The sequence below is a fragment of the Myotis daubentonii genome, chromosome 8, assembly GCF_963259705.1.
Source record: "Myotis daubentonii chromosome 8, mMyoDau2.1, whole genome shotgun sequence".
Taxonomy (NCBI): Eukaryota; Metazoa; Chordata; class Mammalia; order Chiroptera; family Vespertilionidae; genus Myotis; species Myotis daubentonii.
Genome location: NC_081847.1, coordinates 56361081 through 56378832, shown reverse-complemented (window position 1 = coordinate 56378832; position 17752 = coordinate 56361081). Strand labels below are relative to the sequence as shown.

At 33.4% G+C, this 17752-nt stretch overlaps 1 protein-coding gene and 1 long non-coding RNA gene across 2 annotated transcripts in view; one reads left to right on the top strand and one right to left on the bottom strand.

Moving 5' to 3' along the window:
- The window catches only part of MIB1 (MIB E3 ubiquitin protein ligase 1), a 132765-nt gene that overhangs the window by 73643 nt on the left and 41370 nt on the right, over positions 1–17752 (top strand). Inside the window, exon 12 of the mRNA XM_059706485.1 lies at positions 404–555. Coding sequence (XP_059562468.1) covers positions 404–555 — 152 coding nt within the window. The remainder of the gene's footprint in view (positions 1–403; positions 556–17752) is intronic.
- LOC132239725 (uncharacterized) lies at positions 9871–16513 on the bottom strand. The gene is made up of 3 exons (XR_009454127.1): positions 16304–16513; positions 15624–15798; positions 9871–14260 (listed from the first exon to the last, which is right to left on the bottom strand). It is a non-coding gene; the product is annotated as an uncharacterized LOC132239725 (long non-coding RNA).

Here is a 17752-nt window from a genome sequence, read left to right as displayed (position 1 = left end):
ATTGGTGTAGGTTTGGGATGGAGTTTCAGGGTACAGCAGTTAATGGTAGGACAATGGTATAGCAAGCCATTTTAAATGAATGAATTTTTTGACCGCTTTTCCACCTCAGTTATTTTTGTTATTTACTTAATTATTTTGAGGGTATTTAATTTCTTGGATTTTTTTTTAAAGCTACAGCATGTTTATTGTGTTTGCCATTTAGATTGAGTATAAGTTTATTCACTATAATGCTATTTCTTGCCTGCATTTATTAAATTTAACACATAGTATGCTTTATTGATGGTTGTTGGATATGGGTTCTGTTTTTGTTTCTTTGTTTAGTAGTTCATTATAAGTATTAATAATTACATGTGAGAATGATTGAAAAAGAACTAATGAAAATCTTTTTAAACTTAAAAAAAAGGATTCTGAAGGTGATACTCCTCTTCACGATGCAATAAGTAAGAAACGCGATGACATCTTGGCAGTCCTTCTGGAAGCTGGGGCGGATGTCACCATTACAAACAATAATGGATTTAATGCCCTGCACCATGCTGCACTAAGAGGAAATCCCAGGTAAAAATGTTACCTTTCACCAATTTATACGCAGTTTAAAAGTATCTTTCCGTTGCTGGTTCTCTTTTTCTGATACTGATAAGAAAATAATTTTTGCTTATTTTAGTATTTTAAATCATTTTAAGATCTGTGGAAATTGTCTTCACTAAATAGATTAATCTTATAATGATTTTTTGAGTTATTAAACTAATAAAGTATGAAATGTCTAAATATATATTCAATATGGATATAGAGGATCAGGAATACTCATATTGTAAAGTTTTAATTAGAATGCAGTGCATTTTGAGATTTATGTTTCTTTAAGACCATTCTCAGGGTGTCCTCTAAACCCCATGCTAGTCCATTTGCATAGTAATTGTCTTTTTAAACTTGTGGCTAAATAACTATTAAGTTTACCTAATTGCTTAGTAATAATATAATTCTTTGTATAAATTTCTAATATAGATGTTCTGTAACCATAGTTATAATTATAGGTGGTCTACTGAAAAAAAAATTGTTTGCTGGTTAAAGTTTGAGAAAGAATTTTAGAAAGTCACAGAATTCATAAAATGTGGACAAAGTCCCACAGAAAAACAAAATGTTTAACTTTGCTTTCATGTAGAATATTTTTCAGAGCGAGAGAGAGGAAAGAAGGGGTAGAGAGAAAAACATTCATTGGCTGCCTCCTGCACACCCCCTACAGGGGATTAATCAAACCAGTGACCTTTTGGTGCATGGGACAATGCTCAACCGACTGAACCACACTGGCCAGGGTAACCTAGAATTTTTATGAATGAATTTTTGGCAACGGCTTCACCTGAAAAGCATTTTATTTATTTTATCTTATTAAATCCTCATCTAAGGATATGTTTTACTAATTTTAGAGAAAGGGGAAGAGAGAGAGACAGAGAAAGAAAGATAAACATTGATATATGAAAGAAACATCTATCAGTTGCTTCCCATATGCACCCTCACCGGGGATCAAACCTGCAACCTAAGTATGTGCCCTGACTGGGAATCAAACTGGCAACCTTTTGGTGCCGGGATGATGTTCTAACTAATTGAGCCACACCAACCAGAACCCTGAGAAGCATTTTAGAAAATTCTGCATCAGATGTCTTCTGTTTATAGTTGAGTAAAGCCTACATATTATTTTTAACGTAATTTTTTGATTAAAGTTAAATCACAGATTGCATTCAATATTATTTTTTATTAGTTTCAGGTGTACAGCATAGTGGTTAGATAATTATATACTTTACAGAGTGTTTCCCTCAATATTTTCAGCACCCAGCTGGCACCATACATAGTTATTAAAATATTATTGATTATGTTATCTATGCTGTGCTTTACATTCCCATGAGAGTTTTGTAACTACTAATTTGTACTTTTCAATCCCTTCACCTTTTTCAGCCAGTCCCCAAATCGCCCTCCCCTCTGGCAAACATCAGTTTGTTCTCTGTTTTGTTTGTTTGTTTGTATGCTTTAGATTACACATATAAGAGGAATCATACACTATTTGTCTTTCTCTGACAGACTTATTTCACTTAGCACAATACCCTCTAGGTCCATCCATGCTGTCTCAAATAAGCCTACATGTCTTTTTTTTAAAAAAAAACACACTATATTTTATTGATTTTTTTACAGAGAGGAAGGGAGAGGGATAGAGAGTTAGAAACATCCATCAGCTGCCTCCTGCACACCCCTTACTGGGGATGTGCCCGCATCCAAGGTACATGCCCTTGACCGGAATCAAACCTGGGACCTTTTCAGTCCTCAGGCCGACGCTCTATCCACTGAGCCAAATCAGTTAGGGCTTTTTTTTTTTTTTTTTTTTTTTTTTTTTTTTAAATATAGCCTACATGTCTTGACTGAGGGAAATGTTCACTTTGAAGTTTATCTCAATAATTTAATATATCCTGAAATCTTTTCTTAAAATTGAGATATAATTGACATATAACATTATATTAGTTTCAGGTGGATAGCATAATGATCAGATAATGTGTATATATTATAAAATGATCACCACTATAAGTCTAGTTAACGTCTATTAGCACACATAGCTACAAATTTTTTTTCTTGTGATGGGAACTTTTAAGATCTCCTGTCTTAGCAATTCTCTAATATATACAGCAGTATTATAACTATAGTCACTATGAATGAATTCTTGAGAGCTTGTTTGCGGGTTCTAGCAGGGGAGCGCAGCTACTCGTATACCCTTGACTGAAGATTGGTCCTCTCCTTTCGGGGGAGGGTCATCCTCTTCTACTGAGCGCGCAGCTTCAGGAGGGACACACATGGATTGGTGAGGGAGGAGGGGGACACCTGCCTAGCCAGCCAGATCAGCCAAATCAACCCTGGCGATAAATGGGGTGACAGATGTTGCAGTCAGATTGCCCGCACATCCTGAATTCTTATTGTTTAGTTCCATACTGCCTTTTTTTTATCCTCACTCAAGAATATTTTTTCCATTGATTTTCAGACAGAGTGGAAGGAGGAGAGGGGAGAGAGAGAAAGAGAAACATGGATGTAAGAGAGACACGGATGTAAGATCAGTTGCCTCCTACATACGCCCTGACCTGGTCCAGGGATCGAACCCGCCACCCTTTGCATCTGTGGGCTGATGCTCCAACACCTGACCCAATACTACATTTTTATATCATGTTTTCTTTTAATTTTTTGCTGTTTTTTATTATTTTATCTTTTTTAGGGTCACCTCTAGCGGGTGAGCACAGGCCTTTACTAAGTGGTTTACATTCATGATCTCATTTAATTTTTGGACAGCCTTTTGAGGCCGGTTTTAATGTCCTCATTTTGTAGAGGAAGAATGAGTCTTATAAAGAGGTGAATTTGCTTATTCAAAGTCAGTGACTAGGGGAGCAGCTGGAACTTGAGCAAGGTCCATCTGACTTTGGACTCATAACTCTTTTTTTTTTTTAATTAAATCTTTATTGTTCAGATTATTACATTTGTTCCTCTTTTTCCCCCCATAACTCCCCTCCTCCCAGTTCCTGCCCCACCCTCCGCCCTCACTCCCCACCCACTGTCCTCATCCATAGGTGCACGATTTTTGTCCAGTCTCTTCCCACATCTCCCACACCCCTTTCCCCCCCAAGAATAGTCAGTCCATTCCCTTTCTATGTCCCTGATTCTATTATGATCACCAGATTATTTATTCACTTGATTCTTAGATTCACTTGTTGATAGATGCATATTTGTTGTTCATAATTTGTATCTTTACCTTTTTCTTCTTCTTCCTCTTCTTAAAGGATACCTTTCAGCATTTCATATAATCCTGGTTTGGTGGTGATGAACTCCTTTAGCTTTTCCTTATCTGTGAAGCTCTTTATCTGACCTTCAGTTCTGAATGATAGCTTTGCTGCGTAAAGTAATCTTGGTTGTAGGTTCTTGGTATTCATCACTTTGAATATTTCTTGCCACTCCCTTCTGGCCTGCAAAGTTTCTGTTGAGAAATCAGCTGACAGTCGTATGGGTATTCCCTTGTAGGTAACTGAGTTTCTTTTGCTGCTTTTAAGATTCTCTCTTTGTCTTTTGCTCTTGGCATTTTAATGATGATGTGTCTTGGTGTGGTCCTCTTTGGATTCCTTTTGTTTGGGGTTCTCTGCGCTTCCTGGACCTGTAAGTCTATTTCTTTCACCAGGTGGGGGAAGTTTTTTGTCATTATTTCTTCAGATAGGTTTTCAATATCTTGCTCTGTCTCATCTTCTGGCACCCCTATAATTCTGATGTTGGTACGCTTGAAGCTGTCCCAGAGGCTCCTTACACTATCTTCGTATTTTCGGATTCTTTTTTCATTTTGCTTTTCTGGTTGGGTGTTTTTTGCTTCTTCGCATTTCAAATCTTTGCCTTGATTCTTGCACTCCTCTGGTCTGCTGTTGGGAGTCTGTATAGTATTCGTTATTTCAGTCCGTGTATGCTTAATTTCTAGTTGGTTCTTTATCATAACATCGAGGGTCTCATTAGATTTCTTGAAGATCTCACTACATTTATCGGCGGCTTGTAGACAGTTCTTAAGAGACCTTAAAAGTGTGGTTCTGAACTCAATATCCTCCATTGACAGTTTTGTCCTGTTTCTTTGTCTCCGCATTTTTTATGCTTTCTTGGTGCACCCCCTAGTGGTCTTTGTGTGCAGTCTTGTTGTAGTTAAGCCTTGATTTTTCTGGACTCATAACTCTTAACCACTTGATATTAGTTTTCTGTATTATGGGCTATAAGAGAGGTAAGACTGAAATATATGGACAGTGAATCATTTAACTAAGAATGCATTAATATGTCAGTGTCCTTGCTGCCTCTTTTGATTAGGGTTAACTTTGACTACCCTGTCACTAATTCTGAACTTCTAATTAATTCTAAAGTTTCCTTTATTCTACAGGTACCATATTTCCAATCCATTCCATTTCATTCTTTCTAGTTCCATTGTTGCTGACCTAATTAAATATTGACCACCTTTACCTAGACCCGTGGTCGGCAAACTGCGGCTCGCGAGCCACATGCGGCTCTTTGGTCCCTTGAGTGTGGCTCTTCCTAAGCCTTAGGAGTACCTTCATTAAGTTAATAACAGTGTACCTACCTATATAGTTTAAGTTTAAAAAATGTGGCTCTCAAAAGAAATTTCAATCGTTGTACTATTGATATTTGGCTCTGTTGACTAATGAGTTTGCCGACCACTGACCTAGACTATTACAGTATCTTTCTAATTTTTCTCCCTGATTTTAGTTTTATTTGACAACTTTCATATAACTACGAAATTATCATTCTAAGAACATAGACCAAATGGCTCCCCTCTCCTGTTCTCAAGTCTTTAGTTGCTTTCTATTGTACATAGAATAAAATCTTTACACCTTGACCTGGCATTCAAACCCATTTACAGTGTGTCCTGAGTCTTTCTGACTTTATCTCTCACTAAATAAAAGCCATCTGCCTACCTTGCTCTTCAGCTTCATTGTTCTACTTTCCTTTCTTAAGATAGTTTGTCTGCTTTCTTCTTTCATTTACTTAAGGATTTTTTTCTTTATCTTAACCATCTTTTTTCTAGAACTCTTAGATCTCATCATTGAAACTATTTTCTGTTTGCCCTTTACTTCCTTGTTCTTATTTTACTGCACCTATAATCTGCTTTGCGCTGTCCCTTAGTATATGCATGTTTATGTTCCTTTCTACTTAAATTGTGGGCATTCGTGTTCATTTGTATGTTCCTTACAATGCCTTGACTATAGTAGGAACTCAGTAAATGTTACACTTGATTTGACAGTCAAGACAGTGTTAGATATTACTAGAGTATATGTGATCAATTACAAAATAAATTCCGTAGAGAAACTATTAGGAGTTTAAACAGAGTGATTACTACAGATTAGAATAGGCAAAAAGAGATTTTATTGAGGAAATTTAGGCTAAATACTAAATCATAAAGTTTAAGGTAAACTGAAAATTGAAGAGTTTAGGAAATGAGTAACTTTTAAATATTTTGATTTGTTTTACTTTATTAGAAGTAGTCATAGTATGTTTAATAATGCTAAGCCTATATGTATGGAGGAGGAAATATACTACTTTCGTTTCTTCAATTCTTAAGAATTCCCCTAAACATTTGCAACAGTGACATCTGTATCCAGATAATTGGTGTCAGGTGACATTTTTAAAAAAGGGAAAAACACTTTTAGTTTACAATAAAGCAGTGCTTCAATTAAAGTTACATCACTTCTTTTTTAAAAAAATTTTTTTCATTTATTGATATTTTTAGAGAGAGAGGTAGAGAGAAGGAGGTAAAGAGAGAGAAAGAAACATCGATTTGTTGTTCCACTTATTTATGCATTCATTGGTTGTTTCTTGTATGTGCCCTGAGCAGAGATCAAACCCGCAACCTTGGTGTATCAGGACGATGCTCTAACCAGCTTAGCTACCCAGCCAAAGCACTACATGACTTCTTTATTCCTATATCCTTAAGGCATTTTATGAAGGTGTGACTGTAGATTGCCAGATAAAGAATGTAATGTTAATTGGACATGGAAGATGTCAGAAAAATGACATAACTTATATATCATTTATAATTGCAAATTTGTAACTTCATATCAAATTTCTTATTCTTAAAATTCACTTTTCTTTCCTTATACTGGCCATTGATGTCATAATATAGAAAGGAACTGTTTTTGGTGTACTCAGAATTTTTTTAAGAAGTCTTTGGCCCTAACACTTATTTGAGAAAACCAGTTAGTACATTATTTCCAGAACCTGATGAGTTAGCATTTTTGAATAAAATATTAGATTAGCAAATGTGCTAACATTTTCCTCTTTCTTATAAGCATTTTATAATTTATATAACATAATGAATGTATTACCTTGAATTGTAATATTTTAATTTTGTTATTTGTGATTTTTGTTTTATACTACAGTTATACTTCTTTAGTATACTTGACTTTCCTGTTAGACTTAATGTATAGTCAATTTTAAATACAATTGATGGGCTCTAGCTGGTTTGGCTCAGTGGATAGAGCGTCAGCCTGCAAACTGAAGGGTCCTGGGTTTGATTCCGATCTAGGGCACATGCCTGGGTTGTGGGCTCGATCCCCAGCAGGAGGCGTGCAGGAGGCAACCAATTAATGATTCATTGATGTTTCTATCTCTCTTTCTCTCTCCCTTTCTCTCAAAAATGAATAAAGATAGACAAATAAATAAATACAATTGATGGCATGTTAGTATAATTCTTAGCTGTTTTGTTAGAATGTATATATATATTTCTGCAGTCAACTATTTACATCATTGTGAGTATAATTTAGTACCAGCACAATGTTGTCTTATAATTCTTTCAATTTATTATGGTTAGCAATGTGGAAAAGTTTTCGAAATTTGTATGTACATATATACACATGGAATTTAAGTAGCATTCTATTTCCTAGTTTTGCTTTTAGTTAATAATAATTTTTTCAGCAATAAGTCAGTAACAGTCAATAACATAGTAGAATTAGTAATTATTGGATGTGCTTTTCTAAAAGAAAATGACTTTTCCTGCTCATCAAAAATATGTCTAACTGTCTGATGTTTTTGAAGAATATACTATGAAATCTATATTTCAAAAGTGCAGATCAATAGAGATTCCAGATTTCAGAGCTGATTTTGGTGTTTACTCATAATATGACAGTAACTGAAATAAAGACATTAAGAGAAAAAGTGTTATAAAACATTTCTTTCAGAATTATGTAAGAGAATATGTTTTTGCTGTGAGACACTGAGTACTTTGGTCATGCTTTGTAAAGTTTGGACCTTTTTAGTAGTTGAAGTATGTTTTAATATAGTAGTGTTTTTATTTAAGAAATCTTAACTAAGGACAATGCTGTTTATGTATTCTGATATTTGGCATTTTCCCTACAATTTAGCCATGTTGTCTTTTCTTTTTATATACAGGTAAAATTTACAATTTAAAATTTCATTTAAAATTTCAGATTTAAATGACGAGCAGAAAACATTTCTGTTGTTAAAGATGAAAACTAAATTTCTTTGGATTAGTGGCATTAATCAGCACATTACTTAGGTATTTTCGGTGAGGATGTTGCATTTTTAGGTACCTTGAAGTTTTTAGAGGTCCCTCACAGACATGAAAATAAATTAGCAATATTCCCTGCAGAGCTGTTAAAAAACAATTGCTAGATATTTTGGAGGCACTGATAACATTATAAACTTACTTTATGTAGTGTTATTTATAAATTTTTCTCTAATATAAATTGGATATGAAAAGTAATAGTAAAATATGAGTGAGCCATATGATGTCGTATATTTTCAGTTTATCACAGCACTAAGGTAATTTCACAGGCACTTCTTATTTACTTATCTATTTATTCCCACAAAGACACTAAATCTTCCTGAATATGTGAGCAACTCGTATTTTCCCTGTAGAATGTTGTTATACCTTTATTTAACTTTTAAAATTATGAGACTGTATATAAGGCTGTTGAATATAGAAAGATTTGATAATCTGGACCATATCTTTGTGTTTAATGATTTTCTTTTCTTGGTAAACTCTAAATATGCTGAGTATTATATATAAAAAGTACCCGAGAGACTATCGAATGGTAGTATACTTATAGTATGTCCATTTTCTCTCATGTGTCCATGCATCTACTCTCAACACTACATGCCTTGTAATACATAAATTTATTTAATGTGACCGACAGGTGTAATTCATACAAGGAAGAAGGCCTATTAACTTGAATGAAGTGAAGACTCATTTACATATGCCTTCCTTTGCCCACATTCTTTTAAGGCAGTGGTTCTCAACCTTCCTAATGCTGCGACCCTTTAATACAGTTCCTCATGTTGTGGTGACCCCCAAATTCATTGTTACAAATTGAACATAATTAAAGCATGGTGATTAATCACAAAAACAATATGTAATTATACATGTGTTTTCCAATGGTCTTAGGTGACCCCTGTGAAAGGGTTGTTCGACCCCCAAAGGGGTCGCGACCCACAGGTTGAGAACCACTGTTTTAAGGGCTGATCTTTGCTTTGAAATAGAGGAGTGGTCAGGAGTTGAGGATTGTGAGAACATCTAGGTTTTTAAACTACTACTTGCCCTCCGTAACCCTTCATTAATTGATGAAATGCTTGTCTTTATTAAAGAACATTACGTTAGCTTTAGTTTTATTGCAGTCAGTAAGAAAATTAGAGGATGTTGGATCATTTGTCATTTTCCTTTTTCTTCATTTTCTTTCCATTGAGAGAGTGAGGCTTCTTGTGTGTGTGTGTGTATATATATATATATATACATATATATATATATATATATATATTTGAAGGATAAAGAAGACAGAAGGAATGAGGAGTTTCATAGAATATTATTAGTGTTACAGCTGAGGAAACAAGTTTGGAGAGATGAAATATCTATAGAGTAAAAGGTAGTAATGCTTAGCATTTTTTTCATTTTTGAGGATTAAGAACTTTTGATTCAGGGTTGGATAAATGAGATACTTACTGTTTGTCTCTTCACAAGATATTCTTCAGTATCATCATCATTTTTACCTTATCTATCAATATTCAGGTAAATAGCAGTAAAATTAAATGCTAATTCTATGGAAGATACTACCCAACATTTCTAGTGCGTTAATTTATGTAATGTTATATTTTTCTTTAATTTAAAATATGTCCATGTGAACCATAATGTGGCATTCTTATTATGGTTTCAGGTGATCTTCCCAGATATTTTTTTCCTCTGAAGGAAGTTCTTTTTTTAAACTATTATTATGCAGCATAGCCTACATTTCATTACCATTTCTTTCCTGAAGGGTAAGAAATTCAATACCAAGAGACCATAAATAAGTAAAATTATTTTATTTGTAATCCTTAAATCACCCACACATTTTTCATAAAGATTTTTATAAACATTGTTAACCACTATGGCTCTTACAAGAATAGAGAGTAACAATTTTTTTTTTAATTTAAAGCACAATCCGAATATTTAAATAAGTTGAAATTAGTTGACATGTCTGATACTCATAAGTGAAAACGTTGGCTGTCTTGTAGTAATCAATGCATAGCTACAGCTGGTTGAAGGGGACCAAATCCATTGAAGAGGCGATTTGGTTCCATTTTACCAGCTCTAGCAAAGCATTGCAATGCTGTTAGTTTGGGCTATAAAACAGTTAAAATGCTTTTTATTTGTAAAATTATGGTTATGGACCTTCCACAAAAGTTAGATTTTCATATCAGTTCTTTAGTTATTGAATGTAACTTTTTCTATTTTGAAGGCACTTTTCCTACAATTTCCTGCTCTAAAAGTGAGAAGTCTTTACCCTTCAACATGTTAATGCATTAAGGAATTATCAGTGTGCATTTTTGTTTTTAACACCTTACTTAATTTTTAAATGTAGACAATAACGTGTTTTGAAACCAATAACATTTAAAGGAACAAATAGATCTTTATGCATTTCAGAGTAATGTTTTATATTTCTCTCTACACAGTAAACCAAGTAAGTAACCTAGTAACCTAACAGGTTAGGAAAGAATACTGCTAATCACACCTTTCTGCTGCCCCTGCCTTTTTTTTTTTTTTTTTTTTAATTTTCACCGAAGAAAGGAAGGAAGGAAATATTGATCGGTTGCCTCCTGTTAAGTGCCCTAACTGGGGATCAGACCCGAAACCTAGGTATGTACCCTGATTGGGAATCGAACCTGCGACCTGCTGGTGTATGGGACATTGCTCCAACCAACTGAGCCACACCAGCCAAGGCACCCTGCTTTTTTTAGTATTATACCGGAGGACTAATAGCAAGTTGCTGACCAAGGTTGGAAGAATATGAGTGACCTTAAGAAAGTACCTCTGCCTTTTGGTTTATAAATAGATTGCATGTGTATTACTTGGATTTGTGTTGAGAGGAACCATACATGCCAGCTTATTTTTCTTTGTTTTTTACTTATGTAGTATTACAAATCATAGATTAGTAATTTAACCTTTTTAAGAGTCTATTTCCTTGACTGAATTCTCTGTACAGATTGCCTAGTTACTCCTCATTATCAGTTTAATAATAATACATTGAGTTGTTGTGGTTGGCTACAATCCATAAATTTGAGTATTAAAATCTACCATTAAAACTCAGTCCAGCAATTTTTGTTAATACTGTAACTTCAATGTTGCATTTAAATATCAGGAAGGGAAGTCTTCTGAAATATACTTGATTAAAATAAAAGTTTGAGAAATTATAGTTTGCCTGTAAAAGTAAGTGCTCTAGGTGAAATATAAAGGGAAGGAAATAATTACTGTTCTGAACTAAACTGGGAGAAGGCCAGTAATTCAGGCAATATTCAAATAATTGTCATATTAAGTACATTCTGCATCTGTTGGTTAGTAAGTGTCATGCTGTGTTGAAATTAATGTAACTACAATTTTCCCATATTTTCTTCTAATAGAAGTGAAACAGGTGCTAAATTGCCTGGACTTAAGTGCTGAAGATAGCAGTAAAACTGGCTTCTATTTTTACTAGTTATATGGGAGCTGTTTAGCAGATCCAGTTGCTCAAGTGTGCTTTTGGATGGCAGTTCAGTTTCATATACTGGCCATATCGGGGCAAGGAGAGGCCATGGGAAAAAAATAGTACAGCATTTGATAATGTCAGCATCTGTTATCCCTGTCAGAGAGACAGTTGAAATGTTTGAGTTACACCAGTGTCAGCAGATGCCCAGAGTTTAATATGTACTCAGTTAAAAATGAACAGCTGACCTAAGTGATGAATGTGACATTTTAGAGTGATTGAAAATACTCTTAGATATGTTAAGTTAAACTTGTAACACCAGAATCAGTATATAATTTTACTTTTTAAAATGAATAACAGATGCTGTCATTTTATTTTCTAAGGATTATACTCAATATTATAATCATAAGATTCTTAGATACTGGGATGATTTAAATTAATTAAAGGTTTTTATACCTATAGAATAATGAATATAACTCGTTATTATAAAACATGGGTATAGTAATACCCTTTGAATAGTTTTATATAGGAACCTCTACTTTTGAGGTGTATATTTTCAGATTTTGACATTTAGGGCATGCACAGTTAAATGGAATATGAAGCATTGCTATTCTTTTTGTGGATGATCAGAAAGAAGGTTTATGCTTAAGTGTTAAGCTTTGAGTTATTTTTTCTTTGAAATACAGACTTTAAAATTATGAGCTTTTTATAATTTTCAGTAAACATGCAATAACTTATATGCCATCATATCTAATAGATTCATTCTCTCATTTTTTTCTAATCTGATAAAGTGAAAATCAACTTTGAAAACTACCTACCTAGTTGTCTTATTAAATAGAAAATTATAGTCACCTTATAGCTATTCTACTAATTTGAGACACAGAAATTTAAAAATATTATGCTTTTTGTACATGACTAAATATGCCAGTTGAAATCATACTTCTAATAAGAAATGATTAGAATATTAATATTTTTAATGTAAGTCTACCATAATAGCTAAAATAGATACTGCTTATTAATTAAGAGCTTATTTATACTTTTTATCAATATATAAATATAATACAAAATAAATTTTGTATAAAATATGGAAGTATTTTTATATCTCTAACATACAGTATATAGTGGGTCTTTGATGTTTATATAGACTTGTAATTGCATAGTACCATTAAAAGAAGGTTGTTCTGCCCTACCTGGTTTGGCTCAGTGGATAAAGTATTGGCCTGTGGACTAAAGGGTCCCAGGTTCGATCCCAGTCAAGGGCACATGCCTGGGTTGTGGGCTCAATCCCCAGTGGGAGGTGTGCAGGAGGTGGCCAATCAATGATTCTCTCTCATCATTGATGTTTCTATCTCTCTCTCCCTCTCCTTTCTCTCTGAAATCTACAAAAATATATTTTAAAAAAATAAAAGAAGATTGTTCTATTTGTATGAATTGGTTTCTTGACTATAGTGTTTTTTTTTGAGTGCCTCCTTTGGATAAAATAAATTAAAGGATAATACAGATAATAAATTAATTTCTTTTAAATATTTGGCAGTCTGTTACCAATGTTCTCTGTTGACTTACAGCTGTGACCCAGAATTTTGTCATTTTTCTTGCATAATCTTACATTTTAATATATTCTCAGTACTGACTTAGCAGAAAGACATGATAAACTTGAGAAAGACAAGGACAACTTTTTTCCTTTGAGAGTATGATTTTACTTAAAACACAGTCTTTTAAAATTATGACTATGTTTATAGTTTTCAAAAAAGAAAACCTAAAGCAAAAACTTGCTTCAAAAAATTCTCTAATATCATTTAATTATAAATTTATAAAACTATGAAGAATAGCTGTTAAAATGTAAATGAAATCATCTTTTGTTGTATCTTTTCTTAATAAATCAGTCAACCCTATTAATGGGATATACTTAAGATAAAATTGTGGAAACAGAAAATAGGTCATGTGTATATCTCGTTCTTTTGTGCTAGTAATACTTTTTTTTTGGTGTTCAAATATTAATCATGTAAAAGAATATATTAATCATGTGAGTACTAGGTTTAAAAATGTATTATGTTTTAAATGTAAAATATTTGAAAGGAGTTTCATGATAATTTTAAATCTATTTCAGTAGAGCTTTTTTCTTTATAAAATATAAATCTTAGTGACATTTAGTTTTCATCTATAAGCAGTAGGTACATTTTATGATGTTGTTATTCCCAAAGGTCATCTCTGTGATTCTAGGTTAATATACCATATGAAGGTCATTTACATGGAAAGAAGCAAGGGCTTCTTTTAGCTGCAGTTTATTTTCCTCTTGGCGGTTTATTGCCTACCAAAAATACATACTTCTTTACATTCCATAGCATTGTATGTTCATATGGGTACATAAAGAAGTATGTACTCTGAGTAGGTATTACAAAGTTGTTAGCTGTAAAAACATGAATTGTTTTCCCATTTGTTAGTAAAACATTCAGCTTACCGAAGTAGAACAATGGTAGATCATTTGTAGAGACAATCAAAGACTAAACTGCATAAAAAATTTACCTGAAGCATTGCATTAATGCCATTTATGGTTCCTTGTTGGTGGACATAAACTTCTAAACATTGACAAGTTATCTGTTGTACTTTATCCTGGTTTGGTCCTTTTTGCAATAGCTTTATAGAATCAGTGGAGTTTTTACAGAGTGTGTTTCAGAAATTTATAAGATCAGCCTAGTATTTCTTCAGAGTCTTCAGAGTGAAATTCTTCTTATTTTGTAGTGTGCTTCTAGATCCTACAAGTAGATAGTAATTAATTTGGTACAGATTCTTTTTTATAAACTAGTTATCTTATTAAAAACTTAACCAATCAATTAGTATTTCTTCTGATATTCACCCTAAAGTTGAAATGACAATGAGAAAAACCAGATCTTTTTAGAGCAAACTGAAGTTTCCTATTTTTATTTATTTTATAAAAAATTTTTAATTGAATTTCTTAGAGAGGGGGAGGAAGGGAGAGAGAGAGAGACAGAGAAAAAGAGAGAAACATCAATTGCCTACCATAGGTGCCCCAATCAGGGATTCAACCCGCAACCTAGATATGTGCAATGATCAGGAATCAAACCTGCCACCTTTTGGTGTATGGAATGATGCTCCATCCAACTGAGCCACACTGGCCAAGGCTAAACAGAATTTTTAAAGATGATGAATTTTTTGTTAGTTTTTTTTTTTTTAAGGTTACAGATAAGAACTCATGAGCAATTGAAAACCTCTTTGTCGTTCCTTTGTCTTCATTAGCTACTAACCTGAATTTTACATTTTGAATTAAATACAATTCAAACAGAAGTATATAAATACTTAATTTTGGTGAGTTTACCTCATTTCTTTCTTTTTTTTAAATATAAAGGACAGCTGTCAGAACAGTTACCTTGTCCAAAGTCTTACTTAAAATTTTGAACTGAAAGATATTTGCACTGGGTTTTAGCTTGATCATTCATCATTAAAATATATAATAGTTGCCTTTAATTATTGTGGTAGTAAACAGTTAATTTAAAAGAAGACTGTAAGAAGTTTTCAGATTTGGGAAAGGAGGGGTAAAAAGGCAGGGAAAGAATTTCTGCAGCCTGTGATAAAAAGCTAGTGCAGCTCATAGAGAGCAAATTAGAATGTAGCAGTAGATAGGGCAGTACTACAGCAGTTTCAGCATTGCAGCATTAGAATTTCACCATACACATTCTGACATTTTTGTGGCCAACTTAGAGTATATATTAAAAAAGTGTTTTGTATTCTGCCAAGTTTCTTTCTTGACTAAATCTTGAAATAGTTAATAGTTTTTAAAATTTAGCATACTTTGGAAGCAGGGTGTAATTTACTAGGGATGCAAAATCATGTAATCTGAAACAATAAAAGACTTAACCTTTAATAATATAAATGACAGTAATGGATTTGTACATTTTTTAGATTAAGAGTTACCTGCCTGATATTTGAACAGCATTCCTTTTTACACTGCATAAGCTCTGTAGTGGAACTGTGAAATTAGGCTTTGCCCAGATAGAATTTAACTTAACAATAAAAACATATATTGAGTCAGTAATAGGTAAGCATGCAGAAAGTCATAAATAAGCATCCTTAAAAGTACAGGCTTTGTGGTGCTGTTACCTGTGAGCTTAGTGTCATGCAGCATTTGCAGCAGGAAGAAAGGTAATGACCTAGAGAGTCACATCAGCAGCAGCCATCTCATCTTGATTGTTCCTTCACTCAATCCGCTGATTCAGCACTTCTTTTCATGAGTCGGTGAAGTCAGAGGGAAGTATCAGTGAACACAGAATCTCACCTTTTAAGATAAATTTGAAAAGCAATTGAACAAACAAAAATAAGTCAGCCATCTTTTCCTTCTTCCTTCCTTTATCCTTAAAAAGAAATAAACCACAGAAAAAATTAATCAATAATGGCTGTTTGATTTGGAATGTTATATTACCAGTATTGCACAGATATGAGTAGCTTGTATCTGTTGTACAGAAAGTTAAGCAAGCAAGGAAGGTTGCTACAACGTCCAAGATACTGAACCTCTCTTATTTCTCAGATGAAATGCTTCGGAAGAGGGGGAAAAGTTGCAGAGCAAGTTAATTTTATAATCTAAAACAGCCGGAAAGCCAAAAAACAAAACACACCTCACTCTCCCAACTAACCATAAACATTCATACTATTTTCCTTTGCCCACCAGAATACATTGGGTTCTTCTGACTTCTTAGGAAATAATTCTGCATCTTTCTTGCTATGAGATTTTTTTTTTGGTGTTTCATTTCCAGGAGTAAATGGTAAATCTGTATTGAAGCTACCTTGTCATATCCAGAGGTCAAGTCTGCAAGCAAGGTCAGGATTTCCACATGGTCACTACAGATGTTAACTTAAATTCTTCCCTCAGTGGCTACAGGCTAAACTGTTACAGCTTTATAGGCAGCTAAGCATTTGAAACATGCACTCCCAGGCAAACAGGCTCTCTTGTGCCTCTCTCTTCCCTGACCATATTTAGTCAACCATAGCAAAAAATAGTCTCCCAGCTGTCGATTGTCGATCCAAAAGCTGAGGAAGCCTCTATCTTGCTTTCTGCCTATTGATTGTTCATCCTGCGGTCCAAACACTGCTTTGCCATTTGTCCTGCCTTTTTTTTTTTTCTTAAGCACTGCCAAATAAAGCGGTCTCTCATGTTTCCACTTACATTTCCCAGATATTCACTGAGCTTGCGCTGAGACTGGGAAAGCCTGATGCGGCTGTCACTATACTTAGAAGCACTGCAGAGAAAATAGGAAAGAGGAAAAATATTATCCTAGCTAGTAGCAAGACAGTCTTTAGACAGATATGGATCAAATAGAATATCTGTGCTCTCAAATTATATTTCATAACCTGAATTTTTGTTGGTTAAAAATATTATGCATAATGATATTTTGCATACTTAGAGGCCTGAAGGGATTTCGAAGTATTATCTTGAGAGCTAGTTTTTGCTATACATACTCTTTAAATTTAATGAATAATATTTGAATGGAAAATATGTAGAAATGGTAAGTAGAACCTGTATATTGAAGGTGGAGAAAGATCATTTAGGAAGAAGGGAGTAGTGTGTAAATGAAATTTTGGAAGTGCTACTTAAAACTTTAAATTCTGTGTCAATTTTTACTAATTTTTTTTGTAGTGCTTATGTGAAAAACAGGGTCAGGGATGCTTTTGAGTAATTGTGTACTTCTGTATTGAAACCATATATACATATATAACTATTAATATGCATTTTATTATTAATTAAATTCTATTTCATTTTCAAATGTTAAGTGGTGTTTTTCTCCCTTCTGCATCACCATTTTTCTTTAATTTTGCGCAACAGCATTAGGCATGATCATTTCACATTTTATTACAGACTAAAATAGTCATTAACCTATATATAACTTTGGCACATAGCATATGTCTGAAAGGAAAAATACTTTTGCTCTAAATTTTAATATCATATTCACAATAAATTTTAACATTGAAATTTATTTTTTAAGGAGAAAAAATATTAGAACATTAAATCCAACAAACCTATGGAGATAAAATTTAAGATCTTATAAACCTAAAAATGTCCAAGAGAAACCAACTATGCCTTGTTCTTTAAGTATTGATTCATTTAAGAATCAAGAAAAACAATTATCAGTTTTCTAAGTTCATTCTCTTACAAGGGAAGCTTGTCCTTCACACTGTTTTTGTCTTTAACATTTAATACCGTAGCAGTCAAGCTTATGTAGATAGTTGGTAAATTT